Source organism: Engystomops pustulosus, chromosome 4 (genome assembly GCF_040894005.1).
Source record: "Engystomops pustulosus chromosome 4, aEngPut4.maternal, whole genome shotgun sequence".
NCBI lineage: Eukaryota > Metazoa > Chordata > Amphibia > Anura > Leptodactylidae > Engystomops > Engystomops pustulosus.
This window is the reverse complement of record NC_092414.1, coordinates 205557048-205576055: the sequence shown is the minus strand read 5'-3', so window position 1 is coordinate 205576055 and position 19008 is coordinate 205557048. Positions and strand designations below refer to the sequence as shown.

The 19008-nt window shown below is 39.8% G+C and overlaps 1 protein-coding gene and 1 long non-coding RNA gene across 7 annotated transcripts in view; one reads left to right on the top strand and one right to left on the bottom strand.

Annotated features, from left to right (window-relative positions):
- The window catches only part of NFIX (nuclear factor I X), a 141779-nt gene that overhangs the window by 25851 nt on the left and 96920 nt on the right, over window positions 1-19008 (bottom strand). For all 6 annotated transcript variants that reach the window (XM_072149589.1, XM_072149588.1, XM_072149592.1 and 3 more), the window contains 6 exons: window positions 6110-6172; window positions 4831-4905; window positions 3620-3740; window positions 2521-2657; window positions 1750-1857; window positions 1173-1351 (listed from right to left, as the gene is read on the bottom strand). In XM_072149589.1, coding sequence (XP_072005690.1) covers window positions 1173-1351; window positions 1750-1857; window positions 2521-2657; window positions 3620-3740; window positions 4831-4905; window positions 6110-6172 — 683 coding nt within the window. The remainder of the gene's footprint in view (window positions 1-1172; window positions 1352-1749; window positions 1858-2520; window positions 2658-3619; window positions 3741-4830; window positions 4906-6109; window positions 6173-19008) is intronic.
- The window catches only part of LOC140128147 (uncharacterized), a 92497-nt gene that overhangs the window by 30370 nt on the left and 43119 nt on the right, over window positions 1-19008 (top strand). The window lies entirely within an intron of this gene.

Here is a 19008-nt window from a genome sequence, read left to right as displayed (position 1 = left end):
TGGTATCTTTGCTTGAGGGGATGTCTCATTTGGAGCTTATATTAAAAGATGTAAAAACAGGGCCAAAAGAAAGTGCTGAAAATGTGTTTTTTCATTCATTGCATTGCATTTGGATGTTTTGCTAACTTCCCAGTATTGTAGGGAATATTAAATACCCTTATCAGGAAGTACAATCTGTTATCCAGAAAACAGGCCCTCCTACAGCTCTGCAAGCAAATAAATTAAAGAGTTACAGATTTTTGCAAGTGGGGATTAGAAAAAGGAAACACAAAAATTGAAAAAGGGGTGTGTCCTTAAGGTGTTAATAGAGCACTGGTGCAAATCCTTGGCCTGCACCACTTCCAATTTTATGAATTGTCCTGGAAGAACTATAGAAGGGAATGGAGCTCCATACTGCATACTAGCCCCATTCATATGGGGCTCGTGTGTGACATAAAGTCACTTCAGCAATTTAGTAATAAGTGGTGGAATCTGTGGATTGGGATGAAGTGTCTTTAGTGGGAGAACCCTCTGCGGCCTCTATGGTTGTATCACTTGGCCGTAATCAGTTTGTGGAACACAAACTGTGCTGTGGCTGCATTTCACAGACCTCCTCAGCTCATGACTATGTAGTATAACTATGTAGGATGAAAGGAGTCCCTGTATCCACCCAGTACAGCAGGGCTGTACTTGCATCATGTTTTCAGTGCAGCTCTGGAAGCAGGGACTCCTAGCATCAAACAAGATTATAATGTGCAAAAGTAGTCCCCAAAGTAGTGTTCAGTCTGTGAGATTCGTCTAGTACGCAGTTTGTGCTTCACAGACAGAACTTGGTTGTGTGAAACAAGTCTCTTTATATATATCACAGTTTGTAACTAGAAGTATTTTAAAGCAACACTTATATAGAATTTTACAAATCCAAATCTATATATTATTATTTAGTAATAGTTGGGCTATCACAAAAATATCAAAATCTTATTTATGTAATGTCACGTAAAATAATGGTGAGCTGAAAAAATATTTCATATTTTCTGGATTTGTGACAGATTTAAAATGATGAGAGATTATGAACCGTGCGCATGTATGTATATTGATATGATCTACTTGTTTTTTTAAAGGAAAAATGATAAATACCGGTAACTTTTCAGGTTTTTTTTTCGGAACACCTTTAATAACCACAGGGATCTACTCACCTGCCCTGCTCCCTGCCCAGAGGTGTCTGAACAGACAAACTGGACAAACTCTTTGAGGGAGTCCTGGCTATGGTGATGATGATGGTAGCGTATTGTTGGGTGGGTAAAGTAAGGGCTGGACTGCTGGATAATGGACGTTGAAGGGAAGTGTATAGTAGATGCAGATGCCCGAGGGCTCCCTGTAAAAGAGAGGAAAAATAAAATATTTTCTATTTCTTGTAATAATTAATAATAATTCCTTTATTTATATAGTACACACAGATTCCACAGGGTCCATATAGTATCAGATCAAATTCACATTTGTTTGTGATGGCGACTGATCATTTTAGACAACTGACATGTTTTATTAGTATTCAATAGATACAATTCTTATATAGAACCATTATATTCCTGGACAATATGGAAGATATGGGTACAAAGAAGAAAATCTGAAATTAAGGACTAAATAAATTAACATTCTAACCATTTGAACTAGAGAAGTGAGAACCTTCCCCGCTTGTTAGATTTTAATGGAAATATTCCACTTCAACTACCAGTGCATGGCACATTTCTCTACTAAAATGTCTTTCCCATTTACCTGGTCTCACTCCAGCCAGCACAGGGAGGGGATGATGGGTGAATGCCATGCGAGAAGAGCTGGTCTGGCAATATTCTAGCTTGCCTGACTTCTTAAGAGATCCAGGTCCTGAGGAATATAGAGAAAAGTCAAGTCATATGTGATTATGTGTATATGTAATATGCATTATATATATATTGAGAGAGAATAGGTTTTATACCTTTACTGAAAAAGTGCAGGAAAAACAAGCTGTACTACAAACTTTAGATTTTTTTCAGTGGGGAAATAGCGACACCTTCTGGCAAATAATGATTATTACAGATCTTTCTAAATTGAGGGGATTTTGTTTTGGTTCTATATATACTTTGTGTATTTTCAGAAGCCTATTACTCCTGTAATTAGGTCAGATCCTATTGTCATCACAGACTTACTGTACTGCCATCAAAAATATAAATAATGTAACAGTCTCAATATGGTAGTCGCCAGCACATAAAGCCTAATTTAAAGTCATACAAGATTTGTATTAGTTTCATTGTGCGAAAAAGGTTCTGCTAAGGAAAAAAAAAAGACTGGTTTACTAGCCCATATTCTGGAATATTTCAGTTCCAAACTGATATATTAGACTCATTATTACTCCATTAGTAAAATAATTAAATAAAAGGTTTATTATTTTAACCAATGTCATTGCTATACTGATAGAACTGAATGTTTCTTGCATCATTGGAGCCTAGAAAACTTGTGGCTTAATGGTTTAACCTCTTTGTAAATTGCATTGGCAGAAAGATGTCTTACCTGTGTCCACATCATTCGGCCATACACTGGCTTGGCTGCCCCCAGCTGCAGGGGATCTGCCAGTGCCCGGGTAAAACACATCATCAACTGGGCTCTCTAACTCACTGTCGTCCAAAGATTTTGGGCGTTTTGTAGTACTAAAAGATAGTAAACGAAGGACATCATATACCCTTTATGGCTCAATATACAGATATGATATGATCAATTTCAACAATCATATTTAATTTAAAGAACTAAAATCCTGCATCTTGTGAATGGATTCCTGCTAACCCTAATTTTCGGGCCAAAGTAAATGTAGAGGTAGCTAAGCACGATTGTCTTTCTCCATTCACTTTTATTAGACGTTTGAGAAAAGATGAGGGGCTTAGAGGGGGGATTAGAGACATATAGAGGTATGCAGGCATAACCAAATCTGTTATAGCCAAATACTGCTTTACCCATAGCACCATGGTAAAGGACCATAGAAAACCTTATATATCTGACATGAAGTGCTTGCATTTATAAAGTATACTGGATTGTAATCTGTCCTTAAACTAGGCAAAGAGTTACTATATCATTATAGGGGTTCGCCACTTATAGCAAACTTTAACAGGGTAGTCTGAGCACTGCAGCTGTGCAGACAAGAGAAGCTATTCACGAGAAAAATTCGACCATAGTCAGAAGATTTATGGACATATCCAGGGACAACCAAAATTGTGTACACCAGGACTGATAGAGACAGGTTGGAATTATATCTGTGAAATTTTGTTAATAACATTGAATTAGAAAATGTGTTATTTTGTTATCCTCGGTATATTTAAGAACCTTGTCTTCATGGGAGTACCCCTTTAAATGACATTTTTTGGTGAGGTAGGGAGCACTAAAATGCCACTTTTTGTGTGGTTGAATTTCCCTGCACAGAGAGATCTCTATGAGGGCAGATGCATTAGGGCCCAGGTTGTGTAGAACAGGAGTCTCCTGCTGCTGATTGCACTGACGCTTTCACTTTTACATCCATATCACCAGGGCGAGAAAACTCTTCCTAACCAGGCACCGCTAATTAGGTCCATAAAACTGAATCTAAAATAAGCCATGGTTAATGAAAAAGTGTATGAATTACCTGCTGGATGGAGGGGATGTTAAGGATCGTCGGCCGAGTGTCACCTGGTTTATGTTGTAATAACTTGGGCTCTCCAGATCAGCCAGTGAGAAGTTAGGACCAGAAGCCGTAGCGACAGGTGCTGGAAGACATTTGTATAAGCAAATACGGTTTATTAGTTTAATGACAAATCTTCTATATATCCTGCTTGAATAAACACCCCAGCTAATGCAATGTGCTATCACAATTTCAGGGCCTGAAAGGGAAGGCCATGAAATCCTGTGTTATCTTTAGTACATGGGCTGAGGGGGCAGCCATGACATGCTTCTGTAGGGGAGAGGGCGCAGAACATAACTAATAACTAATGTGGGGCCTGAGGGGTGAGACATTTTAAAATGGGATCAGTAGTTATGGGCGTGAGAGATGGCATGACATTGTGCCATCACAAGAGCAGGACCTGAGGGACGGTGCCCAACTTTGTATTATTGCAAGTACAAGACCTAAGGGGGGAGAGTATGATATTGTCGGGCCACTAGTCAGTGTATGTGGGAGCAGGGTATGATATTATATTATAACTAGTACGGTGTCTGAAGGGGCAGGGTAAAAATGATTACATCAAGATTGTATCAGTGGAATGTTAATATTAATTGTACTTAATAAGTACTTTTTAGTAACGCTTTATAATTCAATTTAAAGAGGACATGTCAGGTCCATTTGAGACCCTAGACCTTATGGACCTGTGACTTAGGGACCAAAATTGACATTTTGGTAGTTTATTTATGGAAAAAATGTTTAAAAACAAATAATTACGTAAATGTGAGTCCTATGAGGCACATCAGATTCACATAAGAAGATCCACGCTTCACCTCGTGATGTGGGAAGTGAAACCGGGACAGTATTTTGGATGCACTGCGCATGCGTCATACTTATGGCACTTGCGGGGTATATACCGCTTCAGTTGCTGGAACGTGCAGTTGCTGAGGGAACGCGAGATGAGGTGAGAATAAATCTTGGGGGGTTTTTACCCCGAAGGCGATTTGGGATACTAAACCAACAGTCCATAAGGGGTTAACCAACAATTTAGGTTCCCTTCAACTCCTTGATTTTGTTTTGTGACATGTGCTTCACATTATTAGAGTTGGAGAAAAGCCCTAAATGTACCATAAATAGATTTGGTTGCTTAGTCTTTCCTGAAAATGATTATTTTGAGCCTCTACCTCTGTAGTACTTACTCTGGGACACGCGGACAAGTTCTGTGACATTCCACACCCCCGAAGTGACAAAACAGTCCTGGAAAGTGAGATGTCCTGCAAATACATAGACACAGTTAGAGAATGCAGATGATTGTGTGTGTGCATGGTAACGTAATATGAGGCCGGAGGTTATGTGAGGCAACCACACAATGTTACATATTACAGCAAACACCAGTAAACAATTATACGTTAGCTCTTCACATTCTCTCATAATTAGTCTCTAGAAGAACAGGGCTTGGTAGCTGCACATGCTAAGTATTACCGCTCCCCAGGAGTGCGGGTGGCACAAGATGCTATTGCCCACCAGCAATGATTCAATTTTTTTTTTTTAAGCATTTGTTTTCATTAAATTTGCACTATTACGAGACCTTCACGTGGCGTTTGTAGACGTTTCTGTGACTGAAAATCTTTTGGCAGTACAGATTTCTGCAAGTTCCATTCAAGTGAATGGACCTTCCTTCAATAAAACTGTTGAAGCCCCCTTTTACTCCTCAAAATGGGCTGTTTTTTATGTGAGGGTACCCACAGATTTATACCTTAAAGTCACTTTGTGCTGGGGTTATTCTATGCAGCTTGTGGATGGGATTTGTTCAAATCCTATGCGATATACAGTAGCTGTAAGTCGCTGTGGGTCACCTGCCATTGAACTTGCATCAGCTAATGATTGTGTGTGTCCCCTTCCTGAGGTGGAGATGCGGTGATGATGCTGTCATGGTGAGGCTGAACGTTCATAATTACCACAAATTTATAACAAACTCATTATTTATTGAATGGTTCAGCTTGAATGTAGCTTTTGGTTGTAAATGCTACAAAAGAATGATTGGAATACTTGTTAAGCTACACAATAGTCGCATCTTTACCACATCTCAGCTTCATCATAACCACATCACAGCCTCACCATGTAATCATACCCTTACAGGGGGATGTGGGAGCATTGGGTTACATTTATCATTTACAGGAAGCTTACAAAAAAAAATCTGTTAAAGTGAATTAGATTTATCAAGGGTCAATTTTACAACCTTGATGACAAAAAATGTGCCCCAAAGAGTGCATATTGTACTCTGGCGACTATATAGAAGTGCAGAAGAGTTAAGGGGCTTCAGCACTGCCCTTTACATTTCTTTAGTTCTTAATATGAAAAGAATATTTTTTTTCAAAGATTTTTAAGTATATAAAAGATGGTGCTTTTATACACAAAAGATAAGATGTGATGTAACGTCTAATGCCGAGCTGTGTCCTGGCTGATGAGGAGACTTACCATTTGGAGGAGGCTTGATGTCCACCTCTGTCTGCTGGTTTGTGTTATCTGACTGCCCGGAATCTGTAGGGAAAGACAAGTATCTGTTATACACGTGCTAATGAGAATATTACAGACACATATGAAGATGTGCACACAGTATCTGTTATACACGTGCTAATGAGAATATTACAGACACATATATGAAGATGTGCACACGGTATCTGTCACTTCTTAGTCTCATTAGTCTCATATGTAGTTTAATTATTGCCTCGCTTTACCTTAAAGCCATTTTATAACTTTCTATCTATACAAAGGCCAAGATTCCCCTCTGGCTCTGAGCTCCATGTTCATAAGGAAAAGGGCAAGTATATATATATTTTCCTCCTCATATTTTCATTGATGGCACTAGTGTGTTTATCCTTTAGCTCTCAGATCACATAAGGGCGCTTTACACTGCGGATAACACGCTCGTTTTATTATTAATGGTTCATTGGAGAGAGAGGGCAGAATATAGCGGAGAATATCACAGAACGCTTGTGAATTGCTGGCAGCCATTTTAAAAACTTGGCAGCCATTTTAGGGCTGGCTGACAGTCCTCGGGAATAAGAAGGAGAGGCGAGATTAGGGATACAGAGTCGAAAAAAAAGAAATCAAACATATCTACAAAAAGCCAGGTTAACAAGTAAAACAAACAAACTCTTATAAATACAGAATGACAAGCCGGAGCTGGTGGCTTTCTAGTCTGATAAACACATTTGTAGAGACGTTCAAGTGCACTCGCTGAGTCACTGAACACCACTCGTAGGCAATATTATCTTCCTCCAGCTTATTGTCCTTGTTATTCCCATCTTGGAGACCTCACTATGAAGTTAGGAGCCTGAGGGGCAGCACTTCAGTGCACGCTCAGCCCTAGATGACTGGGCCACTACGACCACCATATTGTAGGCTCCTCACTGCAAACCTACGGTGGCAGAATAACATGTATAATTAGGGACTTTCTTTCCAACTTTATGTCATGGACCAGCAAAGCCCGAGGCACCGAAAAAGTTACCACTTTACTGGTTCTCCTACACGGTCCTAGAAAACAAGGATCCACTTAAAAAATCCCAAACCCACTTGAGGTCCGATCTGTGATGTCCAGTGTTGGTGGCAGCATAAAAAAGGATGAGTACAGGCAGTCCCCGGGTTACATACTAGATAGGTTATTTAGGTTTGTTCTTAAGTTGAGTTTGTATGTAAGTCGGAACTGTATATTTTATAATTGTAACCCCAGACAAAAATTTTTTTGGTCTCTGTGACGACAACGATTTTAAAAATGTTGGGTTGTCATAAGAACCAGGAGTAACAATAAATCTTCATTACAGACGCCGCTGATCATTGTAGCCTAAGGCTAAAGTACAGTAAATAACCAATATTCAGGAGTCTGTAACTAGGGGTCGTCTGTAAGTCAGGTGTGCTTAAGTAGGGGACCGCCTGTATAGTGATAATGCTCTAAGAATATTCTTGGCAGGTAAAAAGTCTTTTTTCTGGGGTTTTTTTTTCACTTTTGACTTCCATTATTCATGATTCATTCTACTAACAGTGACAATCTGTCAGTTTTTAGGATGTGATATTGGATCATTGATAACTTAATCAGAATAATGACAGATCACTAACAGAACAGGGGAGCAAAAACTAGACTATAAAATCCTCAAAACTGCCATAGACCTTGTGTGTGGCTCTAGAAGAGTGGAGCGCAGACACATGGCGGTCACATGTCTATGGTGCAGCTGCATATCAGGTCTGCTATGTAGATTATTGGAAAGGGCCTGGGAAAGTATTAGCTTGGAGCTGCTCTGGTCTTTGTACTGATTATTGTGTCATATCTATCTGATCAGTGTAGCTCTTTAGCGTTTGTCACATTCAGATGTTGCTGGCAGCTATAGGTTGTATATTCCCGTCTCTCTCTCACCCTGTCCCTGTGCCAGCCTCATCCTCACCTCCTCCCTTCCCTGTAGCCCCCAAGGGCTGCCGAGCCTCTAGGTCTCCTCCATCATCTTATCTGTAGCTCCAGCTGATAAATCAGAGCCGGGAGCTGCCCCCCACACATGATGCGGATTATCTACCCACCTCCCCCCATGTTGAACTCCCCTGAGCTGGCACACACACAGCGAATGGGGACCAGAGACAAGGAACAAAATGGTCATTATTATGTGTGTGCAATCAAACCAACACATCCCAGCACAGTATATGTGACAGCTCGCACAGATTTTAGGGTTCTGCACTGGTGGGATTCAGATGAATAGAGACAAAGGACTCCAGTGTATGGAAACAATCATTTGCATATTACAATTTAGCAGAAGGAATGTGCTTAGAAATCTAGGTGTGATTTTACCTTCAGGGAATGACAAAGCTTTGTCCTGCTCTACAGACGGAGACTTTACTACATAGGGACACTATATAGGACTCCTGCCGTGTCATCCGCATTTCAGGTACTTTTACTCTACATGTTTAGGATGAACACAGACGTGATATGAAGGAAGTACAATAACCTTGGACAGTAGGAGATGAACTTATTTATGGATATTAGAAACCAAGGCTTCCAAACTGAGATGTCACTTTATGACAAGGCACATAGTAATAAAGCTAGATTCTGTGAAACAGAAGGTCAAACTAATTTAGTATGTTCTCTCTGTGTTTGCATAGATTTTCTCCGGGTCCTCCGGTTTCCTCCCACACTCACTCCAAAACATACTGGTATGTTGATTAGATTGTGAGCCCCATTGGGGACCGGACTGATTGATGATCTTATTCCATAGGTGGTATAAAGGTTAGATGATTATAGGCAGCACATAGTCCTGTTTCGTTAAAGTGGTTCTCCTGTAGGGGGCTGTAAAAAACATGAAAGCAGTTGTACTTACCTCCCTCTGGCACTTGGGTCCATTGCTGTGGCTCCTGTCACTATGGGCCTCTCTAGGTGTAAGGAAGTGTGATGGTGACATCAGGGCCATAGTGCTCTCCCACTTTACCCTCAGTCTGTGGCTTTTGTAAGCGTTACACAGGCCACAAATAGGAGCGGGAGCACATTATGGCCGTGACATAGAGAGCGATGGTGACAGTAGCACAGCACAGCATTGCAAAAATATTACAGCCCAAACAAACCCTTTAAGGGCCTATAATGCACTTTTTCTAGCAGTAGTCGTTCATATAAGTCACTGAATTTTAAATATTTTGCATGGACCCTGTTGAGTTGTAAAGATGATCATAGACGTCGAATATTTAGATGACCAATTGCGATTGGGACTCATCAGCCAATTGTTTTTTGTGTTAATATTAAGTTATGATGTTTGCCACTGTTATTCTTTAAGAATAATATAGTAATGATCTGTAAATATATTTTCTTCTAGGCCCCAAAGTTATCATCATATTCCATAAAAATAGACAATATCTTACCACATACGTATAACCCCAGTGCCATACGAATAATACAAGGGAAACAGGAACTCTGGATGGTTATATCATGTGGTGTCATCTGATTTGCTTTCTCCATTCTTAACATTTGTGCCATAAGTGTGAGCAAATTCTGGTCACAAAATAGAATCCATAGACTAGAACATGAAACTCTCTACATGTGCAGTCACAGAACAGACAAAAATCACACAGCGTGTGACTGCAGATGTACAATGGTGGGGACTACACGGCCCAGAATGCTTTGGAGATAAGGAATTGCTGGGCTCATAAGCTGCCCACAGATGGCCATGTTGGCAAGGGTTGGTGAGAGGGGAGGTAGGTTCTGCACCTGATGCTCTTATTACTGAACAAATCTGGGCTGCAGCTGTGGCCCCTCAGCCCGCTCCCCCCACCAGCACCATTCCTGGCCTATGCCCTGATATTTGGTAAATAAAAGGAGACAATGAAGACGCATCTTCCAGCTCTTTGTTACTTGTGGGCATTCTTAGTATTATAATGCAAACAGCATTTATATCATTTTATACTTTTACAACTTACTCTTTTATTAAAAGGGTTTTGATTGATTCATGGTGCTGCCACATTTACTGTCCATATGGGGGATGTATAATTTGGAAATTCTAATAGTTTCTCTATAAATATTTACTTATTTTTATGAGAAAACTATTGCCCGGGAGTGTGAAATGAGGCATTAGACAGATCCCATTACAGTGGACACTGACAGTTCTCCGGAAAGGCTAGTCGCATAAGGAATATTAGATGAGGTTGTCTAAAACAGAAACCCCTTTGAAGAAGAAGTTCTGCAGAACATATTTTCACCATCATTTCACGTTATGAGACCTGGTGGTGCTTTGGCCGTATTGTCTCCACTCAGGGAGTGCAAGCTTTGCAGACCACGATGACCTTATCCCTGCATATAAGTGTCAGATGCTGTAGTAAATAGTAATACTGAGTACTCCCTAGTGGTGGCTCTGTGACGGGTATAAATAAAATGCACTGAATGTGAAGTGTTGGTGTAGATCCAGTTCTGCATCTGTTTGGCGAGAGGCCAAGATTCATTTTGTTTAACCCTGTGTGACTAAGGCGGAGGGAAGGAGGGGAGCGGAGAGGAAATGAGAGCGAGGAGAGCAGTGAGAAGAGACCGTCCAGAGACTACTTCTAGTTTATACTTAACTTTTTGCTTTTGATTGCTCTTCTTAGCTCTTTCCAACCACAGTGCAAGACGGACCCCTGTATTGTGGCTCCACTTACCCTTCTTGCTTTTCTCACCTTGTTCTTTGCCGTTTCCATTCTGTCTATGATCATTTCTTCCTGTCTCTTCTACCTTAGCATGTTTTCTCTCTTTGTCTATCTGCTCTCAGATGGACATAAACATAAGATTTTTGTGGTGGAGGGCGGCCATTGGATATGTTTTTTGGTTTACCCTTACATTAGGATAACAGTAGACCTTGGGAGAGGTGTGCATGCGTAAGAGGAGGTCAGAAGGAATAGCTGCTGTGTGAACAAGCTATTGAACGCGCATGTCTAGTTGTGCTCTTCTCTCCCTCTTGTCTCCCACAATCCCCCTCTGTATCCCCTACATCTCCTGTCACTGCTACTTCACTTCTCTGTGTCCTGTGCAGCACTGTCCTGCCTCCCTGTTCTCCATTTGTAATGTCTCGGCCTTCAGTTTTCCTCCCTTTTCTCTACACAGACCCAGTTTCTCTCATCTTAGTCTTTGGACAGTCTCTTCTCAGTATCTGTAACTCCAGTTTTCTATTCCCTCAGCATTTTTCAATACTGTAGCTACAGCATGTCTGGTCTGTAATTTTATGCAAAAGTCTATTGTCTTTTGTGCTTTAAATAACATACAACATGTCTGTCCATTCCAGCTTAGTGTCCAAGGATGCAGGAGCTGAACCTTTGTATAGTACACAGATTTCAGCACCCAAAATGTGCATTCAGAATCTGCAGTGGAAATTAGTTTCTCCTGTGGAATCTTTTTACACGCTGTGTGGACGGGATGTGTATAAATCTCATCCGCTGTACTGGTGCTGAATTATGCGGCAGATTTTCCGGATGGATAATCCATGCTTCATCTGGTCAATAAGTCCTTTTAGTGAGTGTGTAGGTTGCCTAAAGGTTCTAACTTCTTACAAAATTTATCAATACAGGCAATCCCCGGGCTACGTACAAGACAAGGTTCTTGAGCTTTGCACTTAAGTTGAGTTTGTATGTAAGTCGGGACAGCTATACAGTATAATTGTAACTCCAGACAACTTTTCTTTTTGTCCCTGTGACAACTGGATTTAAATGTTATGCCGTGATGGAAACACAGATTATCAATAAAGCTTCATTACAGACACCTCACAGCATACAGAATGGGCCAAAATGCTGCAGTGTGGTATCAGGAGCCTCTAAGTTGCTTTATACATTACATTGATGTATAACTGAAATATACATAATAACTCATCTAGCAGAACATCACCTGACAGAACAGCTGTACAGGATACTAAAATGCTAGAATGAATAAGGCCTCAAAGAGAACAATTTCAATTGCAAAAATACATTAAGAAATTGTATGTGTCACTTGCACATGTAACTGTGCAGAATGAAACGGTAGAGGTGCATCGGGTACATAATATTGATGTATGGATTATGAGGCTTTGCTGCACGTCGCAGCAGGTTTTACCACAATCTAAAATATAGCAGAGTAAATAAAATGTAGCATTGTTCAACGCCGAGCTTCTTTACAAAGACCTTTCTGCGGAGTGCGCCTGTCCTGACCTGCTGTTAGCTGCCTAACAGATTTTTACGGAAGTAAATCTCTCACCCCCATTCTAAACATGGCACCCCTTTGTGACAAGCAAGACCTCATCCCCAAAACGAAAACTTTCAAACACGAAGAAAACATAAAAGAAATGGCGTCCAGATGAGTTGTATAACGACGTACAAGATTGTGCCATTTCCTAATCCCCTATCACATCCAGATAACTGCCAGGTCTGACAAATGGGCCCCATGGTGCGGCTCTGTGATGTTCTGTTGTTGTTCCTTTCTTTTTTTTTTCTTTCCCCACAGGAAATAAAAGAAATTAAGAAAGAAACATTAGGCCAGATTTATGTACTGTCATTGTTGCCCAATGCAGTAAACTTTTAGACACCTCGGGGCTCCTCAGTGGGGATGTAGGGGGTCTTCAGCTTTTGTTTGCTCAATTGAGGGGAAGAAACGCACCAGTATCCTACTCTACACATTGTAGTCTGTGACATGTACCTAGTAACATGAATATTCTTGCTACTATGTGTGAGATGTGCACATGCTGGGACACACGGGGATCGTGTACACGTTTGGAAAGTCTTTCCGCTAATAAGTGGGTGACAACTATCAAATTGCTATTTTCAGATAATTAAATAAAGCAGATTCATATGTCTGTCCTCCAAGCACACCCTAGACATATTGCAGCTGGTGCGGGTTCCCTCCCTATTGCTGCCCTGTCACTGCCAATGTGGGCAGGGGCGAACCTCCAGCTACAGGCTTAGGTGGCACGCTGCACAGTTAGCCTGCGCTCAGATGAACAATGGCAGACTTGTCTCTGCTTGATCAGGAAAACACCGATACATTTGTATCAACGGTTTTCAGATTTGTTCATTTTTTTCAAAGAACGTCAATTTTGTTGTAACATTTCCTAGCAATCATCAGTTATAAAAAGAATCTTTACATATATGGCATGTGTGTGCATGTGTTGTCCAAATTTTCAATGACCTATTGAGGGTATTTTATAACACGCTGCTGCTAGATGTATCTCCTCCACACGGGATACATCCGGAGGCTCGGTGGACGGCTGCGCCTGTTGTACAATTCTACGCCAGGTTATGCCAGCCAAGCCTGAATGGGTGTATGCCATAGCAAGTGCACAGGCATGGCCGCTCCTCTGCATTCGGCGCGTCACCTTCATACCCCTTAACACCAACTTGGCATGGAGATGGCAAGGGGGAAATACTGGCATACAGGGCCTGATAAATTTCCTCCATTAACATGAATGGGTGAAAATTAGACCAGATTGTTGCATGCAGATGAAACTTTGTTGTGACCAAAATGTATGTGTCAGTGTATGATTGATGATTAATGGAAGACATGCTGATAGTTGTAGTGTGTTGCAGAAACTTTCTATTTATATCTATTATAAAAAAGGGAATTTGCAGTTGGTTATTTGAGGAGATTGTCCCACATTTACTAAGGTCCTTGCGCCATTTTTCTGTCGGACTTTGCACATTCTTTTAGGTCCATATTGCTTGCATATGTATTTAAGAAGTGTCTGAGACACAATATTGTCGCACGCAACCATTTTGTGGCGCGGCTGCGCTGTTCTTCATGCAGCACAGTCAGATTTATCATGCAAAGTCCGACAAAAGTGTGTCGCACAGCCCATGTGAATGGTGCACCAAAAACAAAGTGGTGAAGTCCGTCAGTGTAGAACAGGGGGCACCAGATTCATGAAGAAAGTGCACCAGAAATCCTGAATCTGGCGCCCCCTGCACACTACACAGGTAACTGCACATAGTACACACTGCACTCTTCTTAGTAAATGTGCCCCAGTGTGTCATGAACAGCATCATTACAGGACAGCATTCCTGATACTGGTGGCATTCCCAAAAATATGACCCAAAATATTGTGCATGTTTCCTCTTTAGTATAAAACAGACTTGATGGCTATATATATATATAATCTGACTTCTGCTTGTGACAAGCAAAGTCTATTACTATAGTTAAGTTACTAGATGTCTGTAACAACAATCCCAATATTGAAGCAGTCATTTCCTACAAAATAGTCCTTAAGTCCCCAGGTTACATACAAAATAGGGTCTGTAGGAAGTTGTAACTTGGAACTGTACACTTTATCATTGTAATCCCAGACAGGACATTTTTGGTCTCTGTGACAATTGGATTTTAAAACTGTTGGGTCATCATAAGAACCAGGAGTAACACTAAAGCTTCATTACAGACACCTGTGATAACTGTTATAGCTGGTTATTGTAGCCTAGGACTAAAGTACAGTAAATTACCAACTTCCAGAGATCCGTTTGTAACTAGGGGTCGTATGTAAGTCGGGTGTTCTTAAGTACTGGACCGCCTGTATCAGGATTGAGACAGCACAAATGCAAATATGTTTCTTATTCTCAACTTACTTTGTACAAAACCTATATCTCGTAAACTGTATTTTTTCACAAAGAAGGGAAGTTATAGCCCTTTATGATGCTGCATGTGGTGGTTTGTCTTGGGGCTTAGCAGAAAATATGACAGATACATTGTGTTTGGCTGGTTTAGGATAACTTCATCTCATGTTTAGTATGAATCCTTATATGATAGCAAGGTGCCCGGAGTGTTTGTGTTTTGTACCACAAATAGTATTGTGTGATATATATTACTGAGATATCTCATTCCATATTATATAGGTCTTCTCTAATAGAGGACACTATGATGCACCAGTTCACACAGAGTAATCCAGGCCCCTAGGGAATCTCTGTGCCTCCCTGCAGGCCCCATGCATTGCTATGTGAATGGGCCCTTTGTCAGACTTGAAGAAAATGTTAATTGCAATTCTTATGTAATACTTAGCGCTAACAATCATCTTCTCTTTGCTTCTGCAACCCAGGTGGAACAGGGCATGTGCACTGGTATAAATATGGAAATTTTCTTTCTAGCTCTTTCAAAATGTACAGACCAGAATCTAAATGGGGTTTGTAGAAACCAATGGATTTTCTGCCCAAACAACTCCATTTAGTAAAATGAAAGAGATTATCGTAATTCTGCAGTTGATACATATAACTTGTACAAAGATAAAGACTTCCTATAAAGGCTCAGAAGAACTGAAAGCGGTTGAGGATACAGAAATAACTAAATATTACTCATATCCTTCATATTTGCTTTCATTGAAATTTTCCTTTACTCCAACTTGTGTTATTGCAATAGTTATAAAGAGACTTTGAAAAAAGATGATTCATTGGTATAATTAGTAACAGGGCCGGCTGTGACCTATTATTAATAGGTTATTTTGTATGATGATAGAGTGATTGTCACTATTTATGTTAAGATGAAAATCTGTGCCTTGATAGTCCAGGGAAAGATGTGAGAGGGGTATTGGGAAATATTCACAAATATCAGCTCCTTCTATGACTGAAAGCAGGTGCCATTAATCTGAACTGGGTTCTTGCTAAAGTATCTGCATAGAATGTGGCAAAACCATTTTGATGTATACAAGAAATTTCAGCAAGAATCCGCCATGGATAACCTGAATAATAATTTTTGAATTGCTTCTATGTCAATACAGGCAGTCTCCTACTTAAGAACACTCGACTTACATACGACCCCTAGTTACAAACAAACCTCTGGATTTTTGTAATTTACTGTATTTTAGTCCTAGGCTACAATAATCAGCTGTAACAGTTATCACAGGCGTCTGTAATGAAGCTTTAGTGTTAATCCTGATTCTTATGACAACCCAACATTTTTAAAATCCAATTGTCACAGAGACCAAAAAAGTTCTGGCTGGGATTACAATGATAAAATAAACAGTTCCGACTTACATACAAATTCAACTTAAGAACAAACCTACAGACCCTATCTTGTATGTAACCCGGGGACTGCCTGTATACTATAAGTGATCTAAACCCAAGGCCAAGGGAATATGTGCCCATAATAGGCTCCTGTGAAACTGTTCTTAGACCACCTTCACGTCTCATTGTTCTAATCATTTTTCTTATTTAGTTAAATAATTATTTCTACAGAAAAAGAGCATAATTCATGAAGGACGTGCACCCTTTTTATTTCTTGTCTTACAGCTACTAAGACAAAATACTGACCAAAATAATAATGTGGGAAGTTACAATTGGTTCTCTGTCACTAATTAGAACATTGTTGTAATTTGACGTATTTCTACCTGTTCAAAAACTTATTGAAATATCAAAATAAATTACAATTTGGCAATTTTGCTGTACAAGAAAGCTAAAATATGTGTCGGAGTGTTATTCTGTTCCTTTGGGTTTCTCATTGATCCTACCACAAGTATCAGTCATCCAATAATTCTACTTGTATTCTAAATCTATTTGACCACCCAATACAGATGTGTGTATGATAACTACACATTTATACCACTGTACATGAAAATTCGCCCGCAACTGCAGCAACAGATCAGATGCTTATGTTTAGCTCCAGCATACAATCCCTCCAGTGTATATCTGTCACTTCAGTACAGAATTATTGTACACTATCAGCCAAACTGTATATATTTTATACCCTTTCTGTAAGAAATGTTTATACATAACTAGCTGCATGTAAGGAATGACTGAAAGCTATATACACACATTAAAGAGAGAGCATTCACGGCCATGGTAAATTATATAAGCTCTGTCCTACATATAGACGATAAATTATACAAAATAGGAATTACACTCGATCACTCAGTCACATCCATAAATCATAGGCAGCAATTACTTGTTTTACTGTCTCAAATGCAGCTATAAATTATAGACGTAAAGAAGCGGCGTGTCACAGCAACACACACATACACTCAGAGAAATGATGAATGAAATAATCATGACTCCCTGTTTTGATCTTGGGGCCAGTGCAAGGGTTAAGCATGATATGAAGGCTGCCTGCGTAATTGTGGTGTTGGTGAGTTGTCAGCCCCACGCTAATTACTGCCGCCCGGAGGATAATTACTCTCTCGGCACTTACAGCCACCGCAACAATCTCGCCATTTACTGTGTCACCATACTGCACCCTCTGTCATTAATCCCCCCCCCCCCCCATGCAATATCACAGTCTGGAGAGAAAATATTTCAACACGGTTCCCATGCCCCTCTGTGTCCCACCAAGGGCAAGGGTATGTAGTCCCCATCCACCTCTCATTCCATTGTTTATAATAATAATACGGCAAACATGTACAGATTTTTTTGGGTGACAATTGAAACTAGATGCTGACTCTATAAAAAAAAATGAAACCATTGGCCATTGTATTATGGAGGATAATAATAAATTTATTGTCCGTGGCACAGATCTTCACTGATGGGAAACAATCGTTGTGTTGTCACAGACTCTCAAATTATCAGCATGAGCGCCCGCCATCGGCCGTATTGACTGAATTGTTTGTGCAGCTAAAGTGAACATTAGAGATTAGGCAAATTGTCCTGCTAGGTCTGTAGGACTTCATGCACCTTATCATGTTAGCTTAGTAATAGTAAATGGACTGGTTCTAGCGCTCTTCTCTGTCTCGGTATTGACTGCAAGCTCTGCAGACCAGAAATGGCAATCTATTAATTATTTTCAAATTGTATTCAGTGTGTTTATAATATATATATATATATATATATGTGTGTGTGTGTGTGTGTGTATATATATATATATATATGTGAAGCACTACAGAATTTGATGGCGCTATATAAATATAGATTATTATTATATATATTTTCTTACTGTTTATATTTATATGGTGTACATGAGAGTTGATGCTGGAGTTCTGATATTTTATCTATATAGAGTAGGGATGAGTGGACTTGCTCGGAACCTGAAAGTTCTTTTTGGGTTTGGGTACTGAACAAGAACCTGAACATTCATCCCCATTAATGACACCCACAATCTGTGCTTTAAACAGTGTTTAGCACAGACCCAAACATTGAAGTCCAGGTCCACTCATCCCTAATGTGGAGGCAAAGTTTTTAAACATTATTGATAACTTACAATGGACTATTTGGACAGATAGAATTGTAGCAGGTTTGTAACTTTAGATTTACTAGAATGTCCGCAACTCACTGTCAGCAAGAAGAGATATTGAAAATAGAAAGTTTGCTTCATTAAAACTAGAAATAAACTCTTTATTTATGTATTAATTATGTATTATTATATCAAATTAAAAATATTAGCAATGTTTTAGGGTGCTGTGACACGGTGTGTTCTTGGACAGTTCTTGAACGCACTGAAAACGCATACGTTTTTGTATGTTTACCATGTGTTTGACTGGTTTGAATCGGATGCTCTGAAATGGATTAAAACCAGACAAACGCACGGTAAACATAAAAAAACACATGCATACATCAGTGCATTTAAAGACGGTTCAAAAACACAACATGTGACGCCACCCTTAGATTGTAAGCTCTTGCAAGCAGGGACCCAATTCCTATAGCTTGATATTATGACTTTATTACTATACAGTGTCTAATTTTGTCTGTACATTCACCTTACGATTTGTACAGTTCTGGGAAATATGATGGTTTATATATTATTAGCTTTACCAGATTACACATCCCATCTGTAGGCAAAATCTCCCATTACAGATTACTGGCTGCATACTTGGCCTCTGAATACGGACTCCTATAAAATGACTTGCGGGATAGTGCATTTTGGGCAATTTATATAAAGGAGTTGTTCAATTAGTACACCAGTATCTGCAGTCTATGAAATAGTTAAAAGTGTCAGGCAATTGAAGATGCTAATAGAA